This window comes from Theropithecus gelada, chromosome 5, assembly GCF_003255815.1.
Source record: "Theropithecus gelada isolate Dixy chromosome 5, Tgel_1.0, whole genome shotgun sequence".
Classification (NCBI taxonomy): domain Eukaryota; kingdom Metazoa; phylum Chordata; class Mammalia; order Primates; family Cercopithecidae; genus Theropithecus; species Theropithecus gelada.
Genome location: NC_037672.1, coordinates 37,740,352 through 37,759,136, shown reverse-complemented (window position 1 = coordinate 37,759,136; position 18,785 = coordinate 37,740,352). Strand labels below are relative to the sequence as shown.

Below are 18,785 nucleotides of genomic sequence, written 5' to 3'. Positions count from 1 at the left end.
ACATGCTGTCAACAAATCCCAGGATTTTTATAAACCCTATGTGAAAATCACGCTAAGAATCTGTTTTCTTCTTAGCATGTTTTTCACTTAGGTTTACAAAAGTATGTTTTGAAGAAAGCTTGAAAAGATCAGTGGAAAAAAATTCAGCATCAAATTTTCTCTGCAAATCAACTTGTCAAAAAAGACATGATTAACATCCATCCTGTAACTAGCGCATGAATGATCTTCCCCCTTTACGAATGTGTTTCAGCACAACTTTAATCTTGACGCCTTCCTCTTTCCGCTCTTAATAGTGGATAGATGAAAAGGCAAGAGGAAAAACACAGCAGCTGAAACACACCCAGACGCACGCTTCAGCAGCATAGCCATGACGGGAAGCATTTTGAATTCAGCCAATTATGATCTGTGGATTATTACCACACCTCATTTACTTCATCAGTGTAGGCAATAGTAAACGGACTGTAGTGAAATTCGGAACCATAGAAACATGATTCTATTTTAATACAGGCCTATCGGTTAACCCACAGACTATGCTACATATGAATAAGAGAAAATGTTTGTTCTTAATTATGTAATGTCATTCCAGTGGAATTCGGTAGGTGGCATAAGAGAGCCTTTTTGTTTTGTTTTGTTTTCAACACTAAATGTGGTTAACAGTGAAATAAGTCTTCAAGGAAGTGCTTGAGTTTCTTATGGACTGCCAAACGGAACAGACAAGCAGGTTGTCTTGGTAAGCAACATACTATTTTATTTTGTAAAAGAAAATAATTGTATAGCTAGTTATTAAGTACAGAATTCTCAAAAATCTGTGTAAGTCCTGGGTGTTTTTCTAAGTGGGTTATATTTCTGATATGTACATAGTTACTGTGTAGTTTGTACTGGCATTTGTGTATCAGTTCTGAGTCCTAAATCAGAGAAAGTCCCCTCGCTGCTCTGGGAATAGCACCTCGTGTGTGATTTGCTTACAAGAAATATTTTTGAGCTGGGAAATAAATATTTGGGTCACACACGTCTTCTGATTTTCTTCCAGAACAGCTGCTAGTTGTTGATTTTGACAGCATTTCTCTTCACCCCATCCAGCCATTCGTATTCTCTTCGCAGTGTTAAGGAAAATGAGATATAAGTCAGTTACTCCTGGAGGCAATGCTGCTGTTCAGCGCTTCTGTTTTTGTGGGCAGGTTTGTTTCAGTTTTTTTCTCTGGGCTTTCCCACTAGCTAGTCCTTCTGTTTCTCAGACCGCTAACATGGTTCTGGGGAGCTAGAAGTCAGGTGGAATTGCAGGTTTTGAAAATGTTTCCCAGGCTACACCCAATTTGGTCAAAAGACTTGAAAGCGAATGTGTTTTTATAACAAACAAAAGGCAAAGGTTCTCAAAACTACATAGAAAACAAAGCAGAACAGTTCTTGAACTGTCTCAAGTTCTTCTAACCTGCAATTAATAGCTAGTAGGATTGTGCAGAGAAGGCCCTTAGTAAATATTTACAGGACTAAACTCAATGGGCCAGATAGATTGCATGGGTATTGTCCATTAAGACCAGTCAAAGCCTTGATTTGATGCCTCCAAAATCTCCAAACGAAGACAAATTAAATGTATTGATTCATTGTATCATATAATGTGAGGCTAAACCTATCATAATAATGAAAATTGACAGAAGCACACCTAGAGGCATTTTACACTTTCAAATTAAAGCATCCTTTACTGCTCAGCTTATTTTCTGGGTAGTAAAATAGTTTTAAGGTTCTAAAATAGATGAGGCTCAGTCATGGTTGTTAAGACTTTGATCAAAAAATGCTTTGGTTAGGAAACTGAGACATTGATCTTCATTGATTTAGCAAGTTTGGTACATAAAATTCAAAGATCCTGGAAATATTAAAAATCAGTTATTCCTGTGTATAACATTTGATTTCTTAATTATAGAAATAAGAATGTTTTGTAAACTGAGTACTTGAAATTAATGACTTTAAATGAAAGGGCAAGATGGAGGTTGGGCAAATAGAAGATATGTGAGTCAATTAATTTAACTCGACATAAAACTGAAGCTATGCTTTCATTAAATGCTTGCGTTAGCGGTGGCAAATCCATATGGGTCTGTTGGAACTTGATTCTTGCCTCCTCAGTGGAAAGAATTTGTCTGAGGGGCATACGGCAGAGTGAGAGACTGAGGCAAGTTTTAGAGCCAGAGTGAGAGTGTCACGCCCAGGGCCAGGTTCCAGCCCATACTGAGGTCTGAGGGGAGTGGGTGGATGAGCAGATAGCTGAAAGAACACTCAGTAGGCAGGTGAAAGGTGATTTTATTCAGCAGCAGCTCTCATCAGCAGCTTACTTACAGTAGTTCTCTCAGACTGTCCGCCTTGTCCTGGCTGCTTAGTTTGGCAGCTTCCACACACAGCTGTGCATCCGGCTCTCCCTTACCCTCAGGGTCAGCAGCTTAACTCTTTCTCTTGGCTGGGCACGAGCACGCCAAGCTGTGTCCTGGCTCCCCTCAGTCCGTCTACAAAGACAGACAGCATTGGCGCTCTCTCTCTCTCTCTCTCTCTGGGTGCCAATGCACCTGTATGGTGTCAGCAGGGCAATTATACCATTTACAGACAACAGTGGCTTAGAGCCAAGGGATGAACCTTACCTATGTTATGGCGATGGTGTAAGCTTCTCTATGCTATGTCTACATGGCTACGATAAAAAGTGAGTTACACGCCGGCACTCTAAATTCGCTGAGTTACTCTGGATGTTTACCTCAGCCTATCCTTGACCAAAGCACAGCCATATTCCTTACAGAGAGTTTATTAAAAAGTTTTAGATCAGGAACGAAAGGAAGTAAAGTATACTTGGAAGAGGACCAACTGGGCAACTTGAGAGATCCAAGTGCCCAGTTTAACCTTTGACTTGGGGCTTATTCGTTGGCAGGCTTCTGGAGTTTTGTGTCTCTTCCTCCCTGATTCTTCCCTTGGGATGGGCTGTCTGCACGTGTGGTGGCCTGCCAGCCCTTGGGAGGGGCTGCATGCACACTGTGTTTACTGAAGTTGTGCACATGCTCACTGGAGACATTTTTCCCTTGCCAGACAAGCCTTCTTAGAGGAAGGTCACATACCCATTGAAGTCTGCCATTATGCCTCTTGGCATGCATGCTCCAGCCTGCTTGCCCAACTCCTGAGATTTTATCAGGAGGCTGCTAACCACCAGCTTCAGGCATGTTTTCTATTAGGAGATTGACTTTCCCTGGTGCTGGCTGCAACCAATTATTATTCTAGAGAGACTGATTTTTTGTTTTTGTTTGTTTGTTTGTTTTTGAGACAGAGTCTTGCCCTGTTGCCCAGGCTGGAGTGCAATGGCATGACCTCAGCTCACTGTAACCTCTGCCTCCTGGATTCAAGCAATTATCCTGCCTCAGCTTCCCCAGTAGCTGGGATTACAGGCACCTGCCACCATGCCCGGCTAATTTTTGTATTTTTAGTACAAGGGTTTCACCATGCTGGCCAGGCTAGTCTCGAACTCCCAACCTCAGGTGATCCGCCCGTCTCGGCCTCCCAAAGTGCTGGGATTACAGCATGAGCCACGGCCCCCGGGTTAGAGAGACTGTTTAACAACCACCTGATCATCACCTGATGGTCACCTGATAATCCTGGTTGGGGGGCCCCTCTCCTGTCCTGCTCATGTCTGCCTAAGTACCTGCTCTAACACTTGCAGACAGGCAGTTTTATAAATGTATGTATTTTTGTGACGATGGCTGTTGTTAAGGAAAAAAGAACAACTTTCGTCTTGCTTGTGGTAGGTTCTGTGAGCCAAGCACTTGCACCCATACATGGGGTCCTGTCTGCCCCTGTCTCTCTGATCACTTTTGCATACCATGCTGATCACTGATTCCATGAACTCTGCAGTTGGCTAGGAGGTGGAAAGAGCCCTGATCTGGATTCAGGCATAGGAATAAGCAGGGAACCCCACTTGGGCCTTAAGGCCAGGCCACTTTTGTTTCGACCTATCTTGTAACAGGTAGCTCTGCTTTGAGATATTAGGCACTGCCCCAGGGTATTATTTTTATTCCCATTATTTGAGTCCATTTAAATGGCCATAACAAAGTACCAGACTGGGTGGCTTATAAACAACAGACATTTGTTTCTCACAGTTCTTTAGGGTGGAAGTCTGAGATCAGGATGGTAGTGTTGTTGGGTTCAGGTGAGGGCCCTCTTCTGGTTTGCAGATGCCTCCTTCTTGTATTTTCACATGGCAGAAAGACAGCCAGAGAGCTCTCTGGGGTCCTTTTTATAAGGGTACTATAAAGGCTCTGTTCCTATGGCCTAATTACTTCCCAATTTTCTCCTGCTAATACCATCACATTGGGGGTTCGGATTGCAACATAAGAATTTCACAGGGCACAAACACTGAAGCTATAACATCCATTGAAGTATTGCTCCTTGTGTGAGTAGCTCTTTCAGGAAGCTGGAGAGGAAGAATTGGGAAATTTCTGGGTCTTTCAGCCAAATACAATCAATGTCATAAAAACACCACCTTGACTTTTAACATGAACGTTAATGTCTGCATCATCTTCCTTGCTCAGGGTCTTCATGAACACTAATGGGGGTATCAGGCCCTTTTCCATGTTAGAAGAAATCAGGATAACAAAGGCATATTGGGCACCTCTACAAAAGGGTAAGTCCAAGGAAGGCTCAAAAAAACCCAGATAAGTTTGCATGTCTAAATTGGGGAACTTTTGTAACTGAAGGTTGTTTCTAGAAGCTGAATTATTTAGGTTCTCTGTGCTCATTGAGATATGGAAGGGGATATATGAAGAGGAATTTGGTGCTTTGCTGATACTGATGGCCTGCTTGTCTAATGGTTCTAGGGGATTTTGAATACGTTCCTTGTGAGAACTGGGTAGCTGTGTAATCGCAGCTGAAAGGGTCTCTGGAGGTGAGTAGCGCACACTCTAGAGTTCATCCCAACACAGCTCCCTCTGTTCTGTCTGCCACTGGAATGCTGACCACGAAGTAGTGTCTGAGCTAGAGCAGTTTGAATACTGGTACAATAGGCATAACCTAGAACAATACCTGTCACTGCATAGAGAATAAATACGTATTTGATGAATGAATGAAAAAAAGTATTCTGAATAAGAGAGAGGAGGAAACAACTCCCTTTCTCAAAACCTCCCAGTGTTCGCCACCCTCTCGTCATTTTTGGGGTAGAATCCCAACTCCTCACAATGATCAACAAAGCCTGAGTGATCTTGGCCCTAACTCCTCTCATCTTCCCTAACTCCATGCTAACATTGAACTTCCCATTCCTTCTCAGACAAGCCAAGCTCAATTCCATCTCAGGTCCTTTATACTTGCCTTTTCTTTTGCCAGAAATGCCATAGGTTACCCAGACCTTCCCAAAGGTTACTCATTCACTTCATTCTGATTTCTACTCTAGTGTCATCATCTCAAAAAGGCCTTCTCTAACTCATTACTCAAAAATAGCCATCCCCAAGCACTGTCTTACACCTACAATTTACCCTGATTTATTTTTCTCTGTAGAACTTATCACTACAGGAACTTGAGTTTAATCATTTGTTTATTTTCTGTCTCCCCACTAGACAAAAATTCCTTGAGAATTCAGACTTTATCTTGTTCACTGCTCTATCTCCAGTTCTTAAAACATGGCCAGTAGGTGATCAATAAATACTGGTTGAATACATAAATGGATGAATAAATGGATCTTCTGAGAGACCTTTTATTATGATCTAATTACCTTTTGAATAAGACCAAAGTTAGACCCAAACCGTGTATAGGTCATAAAAGGTAATAGAAAAGCAGTCCCAATACCACCATTTGGGACACCTATTGAGAAAGTCATGGGGAGACACATGTCGAAGAGTGAAAGTACACCAGTCGAGTCTTAGCTAGAGTTCTAAATAATTTTGGGAAGCTTGGGGCCTAAGAACTTTCTATGAACCCACCTGTATTAGTTTCCTGAGGCTGCTGTAACAGATGATCACAAACGTGGTGGCTTTGCCCTCAACGTTCTGGAGAGCAGAAGTCGAAACTCAAGGCATCAGCAGGGCTGCCCTCACTCCAGAGCCTCCTCTAGCTTCTGGCGGCTGTTGCTGTTCCTTGCCTTGTAGCTGCTGCACTCCAGTCTCTGCCTCCACTGTCATGAGGCCTTCTCCCCTGTTTCTTAGTCGTCTCTTCTCTTGTCCCTCTGCCTTTCTCTTAGAAGAGCACCTGTCATTGGAATTATGGACCACCTGGATAATTTGGGATGATCTCCTCATCTCAAGATCCTTAACTTTATTATCTCTGCAAAGACCCCTTTTCTAAGGAAGGTAACGTTCATGGTTTCTGGGGATTAGGACATGGTTAAGATGTAGACATATCTTTTGGTGAGCCACCATTCAATCTATTACACCATCCATATGAAAACTTATTTGATTAGAGCTGGCATCATTATTTACCAATATATATACTTCTCTAGTTTTAGGCTGTGTAACCCAAAAGAATGTATCCTCCATTTTATGAGTCTCTAATAAAAAAAAAAGTTTAATATCAGCCATGACTAACTTCATGTATTTAAAAAATGTATGTAATGTATTTCATCATTTCATGTATTTTTTTTCTCTAGAATCTGTATCTGTATCAAGATGATCTGAAGAACAGATTCTACCTTTAGGAATGTCCAGTGTTCCAGAATGACTAGCATCTTCCATTTTGCCATTATCTTTATGTTAACACTTCAGATCAGAATACAATTATCTGAAGAAAGTGAATTTTTAGTTGATAGGTCAAAAAACAGTCTCATCCACGTTCCTAAAGACCTATCCCAGAAAACAACAATCTTAAATATATCACAAAATTATATATCTGAGCTTTGGACTTCTGACATCTTATCACTGTCAAAGCTGAGGATTTTGATAATTTCTCATAATAGACTCCAGTATCTTGATATCAGTGTTTTCAAATTCAACCAGGAATTGGAATACTTGGATTTGTCCCACAACAAGTTGGCGAAAATTTCTTGCCACCCTACTGTGAACCTCAAGCACTTGGACCTGTCGTTTAATGCATTTGATGCCCTGCCTATATGCAAAGAGTTTGGCAATATGTCTCAACTAAAATTTCTGGGGTTGAGCACTACACACTTAGAAAAATCTACTGTGCTGCCAATTGCTCATTTGAGTATCAGCAAGGTCTTGCTGGTCTTAGGAGAGCATTATGGGGACAAAGAAGACCCTGAGGGCCTTCAAAACTTTAACACTGAGAGTCTGCACATTGTGTTCCCAACAAGCAAAGAATTCAATTTTATTTTGGATGTGTCAGTCAGGACTGTAGCAAATCTGGAACTAACTAATATCAAATGTGTGCTAGAAGATAACGAATGTTCTTACTTCCTAAATATTCTGGCAAAACTTCAAACAAATCCAAAGTTATCAAGTCTTACTTTAAACAACATTGAAACAACTTGGAATTCTTTCATTAGGATCCTCCAGCTGGTTTGGCATACAACCGTATGGTATTTCTCAATTTCAAACGTGAAGCTACAGGGTCAACTGGACTTCAGAGATTTTGATTATTCTGGCACTTCCCTGAAGGCCTTGTCTGTACACCAAGTCGTCAGCGATGTGTTCAATTTTCCACAAAGTCATATCTATGAAATCTTTTCAAATATGAACATCAAAAATTTCACAGTGTCTAGTACACGCATGATCCACATGCTTTGCCCATCCAAAATCAGCCCGTTCCTGCATTTGGATTTTTCCAATAATCTCTTAACAGACACGGTTTTTGAAAATTGTGGGCACCTTACTGAGTTGGAGACACTTATTTTACAAATGAATCAATTAAAAGAACTTTCAAAAATAGCTGAAATGACTACACGGATGAAGTCTCTGCAACAATTGGATATTAGCCAGAATTCTGTAAGCTATGATGAAAAGAAAGGAGATTGCTCTTGGACTAAAAGTCTATTAAGTTTAAATATGTCTTCAAATATACTTACTGACACTATTTTCAGATGTTTACCTCCCAGGATCAAGGTACTTGATCTTCACAGCAATAAAATAAAGAGCATTCCTAAACAAGTCATAAAACTGGAAGCTTTGCAAGAACTCAATGTTGCTTTCAATTCTTTAACCGACCTTCCTGGATGTGGCAGCTTTAGCAGCCTTTCTGTATTGATCATTGATCACAATTCAGTTTCCCACCCATCAGCTGATTTCTTCCAGAGCTGCCAGAAGATGAGATCAATAAAAGCAGGGAACAATCCATTCCAGTGTACCTGTGAGCTAAGAGAATTTGTCAAAAACATAGAGCAAGTATCAAGTGAAGTGGTAGAGGGCTGGCCTGATTCTTATAAGTGTGACTACCCAGAAAGTTATAGAGGAACCCCACTAAAGGACTTTCACATGTCTGAATTATCCTGCAACATAACTCTGCTGATCGTCACCATCGGTGCCACCATGCTGGTGTTGGCTGTGACTGTGACCTTCCTCTGCATCTACTTGGATCTGCCCTGGTATCTCAGGATGGTGTGCCAGTGGACCCAGACCCGGCGCAGGGCCAGGAATGTACCCTTAGAAGAACTCCAAAGAAATCTCCAGTTTCATGCATTTATTTCATATAGTGGGCACGATTCTTTCTGGGTGAAGAATGAATTATTACCAAACCTAGAGAAAGAAGGTATGCAGATTTGCCTTCATGAGAGAAACTTTGTTCCTGGTAAGAGCATTGTGGAAAATATCATCAACTGCATTGAGAAGAGTTACAAGTCCATCTTTGTTTTGTCTCCCAACTTTGTCCAGAGTGAGTGGTGCCATTATGAACTCTACTTTGCCCATCACAATCTCTTTCATGAAGGATCTAATAACTTAATCCTGATCTTGCTGGAACCCATTCCGCAGTACTCCATTCCTAGCAGCTATAACAAGCTCAAAAATCTCATGGCCAGGAGGACTTATTTGGAATGGCCCAAGGAAAAGAGCAAACATGGGCTTTTTTGGGCTAACCTAAGGGCAGCCATTAATATTAAGCTGACGGAGCAAGCAAAAAAATAGATTACACATCAAGCGAAAAATATTCCTCCTGTTGATGTTGCTGCTTTTGGAAGTTCCAACAATGACTTTATTTTGCATCAACACAAATGCAAACACAATTGTGAGTGCATGATGTAGGTAAAAATATGTACTTTCGGGCCCCAGTTCACCATTTATATGTGGTATTAAAAATTAACGAATCATATAACTTTGATTTAAGCAGTTGATTTCTGACACATAAGGTATCCACTTGTTTCTTTGCTATAACTGAGTTCTGAGTTTATCATGAAGTCAAGGGAAGCATCTGTTTCCCTTCAGTGATGTGTGTTCCGGGGTATCATGGTCAATATTGGAAAATGCCATGACTTTTATGAGTATAGCTGGGTTTGTGTAGCAGATTTCTACAGCTTTTGATGCTTTCCTCAGTTCCATGGTGCATTCAACTCAACCTATTGATGGTTGCTCACTGATAATGCTGGAGACACTATGCCTGAAGGTTCCCCCCCAACCCCCGACCATGATGCCCACACAAAGGGCAGTTCAGAAGAGCTGGAAGTTGTCCTTGGAAACAGCCCTCAACCAATGTCAGAAAGAGCTGGGGGATAAATACCCCAACTTTCTCACCCATTTTTTAAGATAAATCTTGGGTATACCTTGCACTCTCCCTGAGTTCCCCAGTAAGATAAAATTCTGGTTGTCCACTGTCTTGATAAAGTATTCTCGATTGGCTTCCTTCCCATTTTTTTTCTCACTTACTTATTCCTCTATGTGTATTCCATGAGATCACCTCTGTGATAAACTACTTGCCACTGAATATTTGTCTCAGGGTCTGCTTATGAGGGAGCCCATACCAAGAAAGTGTTCCATCTTAGTCCAAATGGAAATTCTGAGTCTGGTTTTCTGTGGCTGGAGATCTCACTGAGATTCTGGTTGTATGAACTAACATGCACAAGAGCCTTTGGTCTTTTGATTAGAAGGAAGAATATAGTTGATATATAGTGCTTCTATATATAGCATCTGTCTCTTTGGGGAACTATTAAAGTTGAGCATGAGCAGATGGGGCAGTGTAAGGAATGGATATATCTGATGTTTTCATACCCATCAAACATCCTGTCAGTCTACCTTTTTACTCCAGGAGCCAGCTCTGGGCTGGTGTAGTCATGACAAGAACGTTGTCATGACAAAAACCTTGTCATGACTACACCATGTATCTTTCACTTTATGCCCCCCATGACTTCACTGATACCACTGCATGGGATGCTTGCAGAAGCCTGTTCAACCATTCTGATACATGCATAAACCTGGAAGCACCAGGAATATCACTATGGGATGGGACGCGTTATATACATGCTCCTTTCTTCTATTCTTGGGTTGAAAAATGAGGTATAATCAATACCTTTTCTCAAACAATCCCCAGTGGCTTTGTGGTTTACTTCCCCACAGGGTAACCAGCTCAGTAACTTGCTTTTGCATTGACTTTCCATTCTTCCTTGGTCACTCTTCCCATTCCCCTCACTCTTGAGCCCTGAGATTACTTCTCCAAACAAGCAACCTTCCCTTAACTCAAGGAGTCTAGAAAAAAATAAAATAAAATAGAAAATAAAATAAAACAAAATAAAATAAAATAAAAAACAACAAACAACAAAAAGCCTACAAATGACCAGCACACAAAACTGTCATCCCAGTCTCTACTTTTTTGAGTGGGAAGGAGCCCAAATAACACATACATATACTATTAGCTTCTTGGCCTAAAGAACTTGCAGTCAATCAGGGAACACTACATATATCCAAATAACTAAAATAAAATCAATGAAACAAAGCTATAAAATGGAAGTTTAGAGGTTGCTTAAATTTAGGGGAAAAAAAATCTTCTTAGAAATGACGGGGTTTTTTGTTTGTTTGTTTTGTTTTTTTCCATTAGGTCTTGAAGGAAGACTTTAACTTTGAATTTTTCAATGTGTAATGATGAAGAATGAAAAGGCCATTCTAAACAGAAAGATAAAGAGAGCAAAGGCAGGAATACCTGGGCCTATTCTTGAACTGGTGTCCCGGTTTGACTGGACCATGAGGTTCATGAAAAACAACAGTAGGATAGGAGTGTGGAAAGTTATATTAAGACTATAGTGTCAAAGATCTTGAAAGTCAAACCATGGAGTTAGAGCTTGGGGATACGAGAAAGTCATTATTTAAACTTCTTTGAAGCATAATAGTGGGAGGCAAATTCAAACCATGAAATGTGTGCTAAAAATAGGAAAACTATTGGTCTGTAACAGAATTGCAAAAATCGTAAGAACTGGATTTTCCCATTTTCTCTAGGATGATTGCACTTTCTGTATTGAACTTCAAGATTTCATAACCAAGTTTCAACTTCTCAGCAAGCAGTTGTGTATTCATTTTCAAGGTCTATTTTAACAGTCTATTTTAACAAGCTGGGTGTTTTTAAACTGAAATTTATTCCCATAGTTCTGGAGGCTGAAAGTCCAAAATCAAGGTGTTGGCAGGATTGGCTCCTTTTGAGAGGAGAGAGGAAAGGATCCATTTCTACTGGGGACAACCCAGTCTCTTTTCTTAACTCAGAGATGGTTTTCTTCTCTCTGTCTCTTCACATCGTCTTCCCTCTATGCCTGTCTGTCTGTCTCTGTGTCCACAATTCCTTTTTTTTTTTTTTAATAAGGACACCAAGTACGTTGGATTAGGGCCCACTCTAATGACCTCATTTTAACTAAGTACATCTCCCAACAACCTTATTTCCAAAGAAGGTCTAATTCTAAGGTTCTGGGGTTCAGGACTTCAACATATGAATTTTTGGAGACACAATTCAACTTGTTACACCCTGTAAATCCAGAAAAGAATTCCCTGAAAGGAACATAAAGTCACTTAGAGTTTATTTAACAAATTCAAAATTTTTAGACGTTAGATCAGTCCTATACATAAATAGCAGATCTCATAAGTGGTTTTAAGGACGCTGGAGGGAGGTTGAAATTGTATTGGTGGAGCCTTCTGCCAAAGAATTCAAAGTTGGAAGATGAAGAATTCAGGACAAAGTATAGATAAATATCAACAATAATAAGAGTGATTTCACAGATAAATGAGAGGAAGTATTACAGAATGGGTAAATATGCAAGCCCTGAATCAAGTCTGGGTTTCAATTCTAGCTCCATCATGTATTTGCGGATGATCTTGGACAAGTTACTTAAACGTTCTAAGCATAGATTTCATTATTTGTAAAATATAGTCTTAGAGTATGTAGCTAAGACCTTTAGATTTCCAGCTATAAATTAAAAGACTGGTCAAATATGTCCGCCAAACTACAGTTTTCACATAATGAGCTTTCCAAGTGGTACTGTTGAAGCCCTTTCCCTAGAACCTAGGTCAGAGGGAGCACACCGCACCCATCCTTCTTGAGGGTAAATGAAACTTGTAATATACGAAAACCTCTCCAAAATCCTCTTGTAATGTATAACTCTTCTCAGTCTCTCCAATCCCCTTCATTGGCTAGAGATGGATAGTTAGCAAAGGTCACAAAACCAGTTATCTAGTCTCACACCTCACTTGGGGGACCTCCACCAAAATTGAGACTAACCTAGTTCTATTTTATCAGCCTGCTATACTAGCGAGACTGCAGTGGGATGGGCATTTCATATGGCAATAATAGGAGGGCAAAGTAATTTGGAGATATATATATATATCATTTGAAAATACTCATGCTTTTTGATCTGTCAGTTCTACTTTTAGGAATGTATCCTAAGAAAATAAGTTTAAATGTGAACAAATATTTATTTGTAAGTATGTTCACTGTAGGGTCATTAGCAACCATGGAAAATTTGAGACACTCCAAATTTCTAACGATGGAGGAATGTGTTTAATGACATATTGCACAACCGTTTAATATAATGTATAAGATTAAGATGGTAATTTTTATGTTATGTGATTTTCATTACAAATTTTTTAAAAATGTATAGGGCCTGGTGTGGTGGCTCAGTTTCTGTAATCCTAGCAACTCAGGAGACTAAGGCAGGAGGATTGCTTGAGCCCAGGAGTTCGAGGCTGCAGTGACCTAGGCTTATGTTACAACATAAATAAAAAGCATAGGATACAAAAGTATATGTACACTATGATTTCAACTAGGTTAAAATATGCATAAAAAATGATCTAGATGAAATATAAAAAAATTATCACTGCTTGCCTACAACTGGTGTTTGTTTTTGTTTTTATACTTTTTGGCACCTAAAAAATTTACAACAAACAAATAAGGAAATGGGGCTTAGGAGACCAAAAATAGGTCTCTCCCAGTGGAACAGTAGAGAATAAAGGTTATAAAGCTGGGCTTTGTAAACTGGCATGCTGGGATTAAATCCTGGCTCAATTTCTCTGTCGAAGAGAAAAGAGAGGGCACAAATCCTCTGTCCATAGATAAATTCCTTAACTCTTCCTAACCTCCTTTCTCTCATCTGTAAAATGGGCATAATACTGGTACCTCTCTCATACAGTTGTTTTAGAAATCAGTGGTACAATGTATGTAATTGACTTATCTTAGGGTCGTGGCTATTTACTCTAGAGGTGGCAGACACAGTGGGGAGGAGGAGCTCTCGGATCTCCGCCTGAATTTGGCTTCTTCCACCTTCTTCTAGTGACTTTGGGTGGTTATGTACTCCTTCTCTGCTTTATTATTGTGGAGATATAAAATGAGAGTAATGAAAATACCTGTCTCATACTATTGTTACAAGGATTAAATGAGTTAATACAGATAATGTCTATAGAACAGTTCCTGGCATTAAGCAAAAGCTCAATAATGTTAGTTATTTTTATGTCATTATCATCATTCTTCTTGTCCTTGTTATCTTATACCACCAAATATGGAACTGGAGCTGAGGTGCTGATTTTGTTTCATCTAGATTATCCTGGGCTTTCTAAGATGAAATAAAATCAGAAAAGAGACAAAAGTTACAGAAAAACTGGGAACAGCTCCATGTTACACAAGCAAATGAACAAATGAGGCAAACAAAACAACTAAAAACGGCAAATGGGGAAATAAGAAATTGGGAAGTAAACTGTTAGCAAATATCAGAGATAAAATTCATATATATCAAGAACTAATAGAGTGAAATAGAAAAGCACTAAGATCTCCATTGATATGTGGGCAATAAGCATGGTCAGCTCAAAACAGGATCCAGTTAGAAAACAAACTTATGAAAAATTTCAACATCATTAATGCAGCCCAAGTGTCCCCAAGGTTTCTCATTTTTTGAGTTACCACTTCCTTTTCATTTTAAGTAAAATGACTCAAGTCCCCAACCCTTATGGTTACAGGAAAACAGTTCCTCCTGAGGATTTCAGAGAAGAGCTGGACTTCCTGGCTGACTCTCACATTCTCTCCTTCTGAACTGCTTCTTCTGGTAGCTCCCTGTCACTTTGGACCAGTTCGCACTGCCTTCCTTGACTGTTCTGGAACTGTGTGATGGACTTCATCCTACTAGGACCCAGTCGCTTCTTGAATTCCCCGAATAAACACCCACCCGTGTGAATGACAAGCCTTAATAAAAATTCATTATCAAAGTTAATCAATAAGGTCCCAAACAAGATTGAGAGCCAGGGGACAGAAGTACCACCAATACTGATATAGTCACAGGCAGACCTATGAGGTTGTTCATCTTTCCTTTAAGACAACTTGAAGTTACAGATATTTCTTAGAACTTAAAAAGTTTGATAGCCCCTTACCCAAAGAAATAGAAATGTTGGAAAATATGTTAAAGAAATTTCTATGAAATTAGAACAAAATGACTAATTGCCAATGCAAGAGAAAAAATAAGTTAAAGCCTAAGTTTGGGAAGTCCACATCCATCTGATAGGTATTCCAGAATCAGAAAAAGAGATGAGGTGAAGACATTATAAAAAAATAAATAAATAAGACAGAGAAATCCCACTGAAGGACATGAATCTCCTAAAAGAACCCAGCAAAACGAACAGTTCAAAGACCCAAACCAAGGCACTTTCTCTTGAAATTTTAGACCATCGGGGACAACAATAGTAAAAGCTTCCAGAGAGACAGAAAGAAAAAAGAAAGCAGGTTACATACAAAGAATCAGAAATCAGAATGGCCATGCATCTCTCAGTACAATGCTAGAAGCTAGAAGATAATAGAACAATACCTTCAAAATTATATAGAAAAATCATTTGCAACTTATGACTTTATATTCAGTCAATCAATCAAATATGAGGCATGACAGTCAAATTCTGCCTCCAAATTAACCATCAATGCATTTTCAGGAGACTACTGGATGATGAGTTCCACTACAACAGATGAAAATCAAGAAAGAAGATGCTGTGCATTCCAAGAAACAAGGGATCTAATGCGGCGGAGAGGAGCAATGGCTTTCCAGGGGAGCAGCAACTCGAAGTCAGAGGATGTCAGTTCTGCAGAAATCCAATGCACACTGGAACAAAATGACAGACAGTAATTTGAGAGAGGTGATTGTTTATTTGATAGATTTCATTATATTTCATTTTTTGACCTGAGAGCTGTTTGGGAATGTGAGGAAAATTATCATAGACACATCGAAAACAAACGAAACAAAATACAAGGCAATTATTAACTACAAGAAAACCGAAAAGTATAATCATAGATTGTAATCGTAGTGTATAATGTAGCTTTTAGTGAGGCCCAATATTACGTAGGTCATAATAATGTAAACACTGAACATTAATTTAACCAAAAGTAAGAGTTCATATCTAAATCTCTGCCAAAATATTGCTCTTTTAAAAAGTAAACCATTGAGACCTGGTGCAGTGGCTCATGCCTGTATTCCCAGCACTTTGGGAGGCTGAGGCGGGTGGGTCACCTAAGGACAAGAGTTCAAGACCAGCCTGGGCAACATGGTGAAACCCTGGCTGTACTAAAAATACAAAAATTAGCCAGGCATGGTGTTGTGCGCCTGTAATCCCAGCTACTTGGGAGGCTGAGGCATGAGAATTGCTTGAACCTGGGAGGCGAAGATCACATCATTGCACTCCAGCCTGGGCAGCAGAGCGAGACTCCAGCTCAAAAAAAAAAACAAAAAACAAAAAACAAACAAAAGAAACACATTGAGTTAGATAAATGCTTTCTTTTTAAAATCAGATATAAATGATACCAGCTTCTGTAGTGTGCTGGTAAATGTTTAACAACAGATTCACAGAAAAGGAAAACGCTTTGACAAATTATTAATGTTTTCTTCATTACTTTTGTAAGTCTAGAAAATTAACAAAACAATGACTAAAGTCCTAATTTATAGTGTTTGCCAATTTTATGGTGTAAATACTCCTACCTTGGTTGATTTCAAAGCACCAACATGACATCACTGAAAGTGGAGTTGGAAAGAGAAGTGCAGTATATCATTCATTGTAAAGTGTTTCCACCATACAGATATGGTAGACATAAATAACTCCCAGAACATAATGATAGTAAATATACAGTCAAATAATTAGGAATTGATGAGTTCTGCGTATTTACTACTTTTGTTTTAAATATACCTTTATTTATTTATTTATTTATTTATTTATTTATTTATTTTAGAGATAGAGTCTTGCTGTGTCACCTGTGCTGGAGTATGGTGGCACAATCATAGCTCACTGTAACCTCAAACTTCTGGGCTCCAGAGATCCTCTTGCCTCAGCCTCCCAAGTAGCTAGGAATATGGGCATGCCACTACAGCTGGCTCATTTAAAAGAATTTTTTGTAGAGATGGGGTCTTGCTATGTTGCCCAGGCTGGCCTTGAACTCCTGGCTTCAAAGGATCCTCCTGCCTTAGCCTCCCAAAGTACTGGGATTACACACACGAGTCACTGCACTTGACCCTAAATATAGTTTATTTAAATGCAGGTATATATAATTTCATTTTTAATAATGATTATTTTTAACAACTGACTCATAAAATTCTTGAAAATTAAAAATTGGCTCTTATGAGCTGGTATAAGCTGGCTCTAGCGGAGCCCTGGATGTACTGAAATATATCTTAGTAAGCATGATTCAGTGTATAATTTTTCATATTCAGTGCAAGCAACAGTGGCATGTGGCTTGGATGCAAAGGAGGAAGTCCAGGGGAATTCCTCATGCTGACATGTCTTTTTGGATATTTGTTACATGATTAAGTCTTGGAATTCTGCCTAAGAGCAATGCTAAGCAACTAATTCATAAACTTATAATAATACCTAGACCTGGAAGAGAAATCCAGGCTTTCCTCTTTTTCTCTGTACTCTTTTCTCTTTACCGCTCCCTTGTTTAGTCTTCTATTTTATTTTCTCCCTTCCTTTTCTCTCCATTTCTCTCCTGTTCTTTGCCTTCCATCCCAATTTTCTCTATTTGTGTTTCCCCTGTTCTTTCTCTTTTTTGCTTTCTCCTTTTGATCCTTTCCTTCTGGTGCTTTTCTCTTCTATTTCTCTCTTTTTCTCTTTAAATTTTCTTTAATATTTATTTGTCCTCCTTTTCTCCCCCATGACACCTCTAACAGATACACATATTCCTTCCTAGAGCCTTTGGGAGAATTTCTGAGGACGCGGGTTCTGAGTGATGGCTCTTACAACAGGACGATTCCCAGAGTGAGCAGGGTCAGTTGAGAGGGGAAGTGGGAGCGGGAGTCAGGGGGTAGCACATGGGGAAATGAGAGAGGAGAAATATCAATATTTGGTATCTTAGGGAAAGTTTTTTGGGTGCATTAGAGTTCAAGTTTGTTGGCTCATTGTAGGACTGTCATTTATTAACCTAAGGCTCTAGTCCTGTTTGTCCAATATGGTAGCCACTAGCCGTGTATGGCTATTGAATGCTTGAAATGTGACAAGCCTGAATTGAAATGTGCTGTAAGTGTAAAACACATACCAAATTTCAAAGACATTGTATAAAAAAAAAAGTCAAATATCTTGCTAGTAGTTTTTTATATTGAGTATTAGTGAAATAATATTTTAATGTGGTGAATTATATAAAATACATTATTAAAATTAATTTCACCTTCTTTTGTCTTTTTAGTGTGGTTACCAAATCTCTCCAAGGTCTTTCAGGTTCCTAGCACATACCTAGGATCATTTTATTTTATTCTTTCTTTTTTTTTTTTTGAGATGGAGCTTTGCTCATGTCACCCAGGCTGGAGTGCAGTGGTGCGATCTCGGTTCACTGCAACCTCCACCTCCCAGTTTCAAGCAATTCTGCTGCCTCAGCTTCCCGAGTAGCTGGGATTACAGGTGTGTGCCACCATGACCAGCTAATTTTTTTGTATTTTCAGTAGAGACAGGGTTTCACCATGTTGGTCAGGCTGGTCTCAAACTCCTGACCTTAGGTGATCCACCTACCTTGATCTCCCAAAGTGCTGGGATTGCAGGCGTGAGCCACCGTGCCGGGCCAGGATCATTTTATTTGTTTGAACTAAAATGTTCTCCCCTCCGTATACTCAAATGTAGTAAATGAATGACAAATGATTTAAATTTTCTAACCATGTGAGAATTTTATTACTTTTCATTTATTTTTCAGAAATAGGATTTAGAAAAAAAAAAGTTGTCACTGTTTTCATTTACTGATACCAGTAATTAAAGTAAAGGAACTTTCCCCAACTAACACATGCTCCACACTAGACCCTGAGCCACCTACAGTGCCCTTAGGGAGAATGCAAGCCCAGGCCCTTCCTTCTACCCGGCAGCAGCTCTAGGTCATGTGACTTTCCCACCTGCCTGGATCAGGGACCAAGGCCCTCTTAAAGGCAAGAACTATAAAAATAGGCCATGCGTGGTGGCTCATGCCTGTAATCCCAGCACTTTGGG

General features: G+C 39.5%; 1 protein-coding gene across 6 annotated transcripts; it reads left to right on the top strand.

Moving 5' to 3' along the window:
- Positions 1 to 313: 313 nt before the first annotated feature.
- Positions 314 to 14,567, top strand: TLR1 (toll like receptor 1). 6 transcript variants are annotated; one of them, XM_025386728.1, is made up of 4 exons: positions 612 to 730; positions 3,061 to 3,187; positions 4,554 to 4,645; positions 6,596 to 9,210. In XM_025386728.1, the coding sequence occupies exon 4, from the start codon at positions 6,663 to 6,665 to the stop codon at positions 9,021 to 9,023; it is 2,361 nt and encodes a 786-aa protein (XP_025242513.1). In that variant the 5' UTR covers positions 612 to 730; positions 3,061 to 3,187; positions 4,554 to 4,645; positions 6,596 to 6,662; the 3' UTR covers positions 9,024 to 9,210. The 6 variants fall into 6 exon arrangements, 5 of the variants coding, with proteins under 5 accessions (XP_025242512.1, XP_025242513.1, XP_025242511.1 ...); XM_025386724.1 differs by lacking the exon at positions 3,061 to 3,187 and adding an exon at positions 1,102 to 1,178 and having other exon boundaries at positions 643 to 730; positions 6,596 to 9,243; XR_003119593.1 differs by lacking the exons at positions 3,061 to 3,187; positions 6,596 to 9,210 and adding exons at positions 1,102 to 1,178; positions 14,313 to 14,567 and having other exon boundaries at positions 669 to 730.
- Positions 14,568 to 18,785: the final 4,218 nt, after the last annotated feature.

Bases quoted from the DNA above. Each gene is read 5' to 3' on its own strand.
- TLR1 (XM_025386724.1), top strand. From the start codon at position 6,663: ATGACTAGCATCTTCCATTTTGCCATTATCTTTATGTTAACACTTCAG.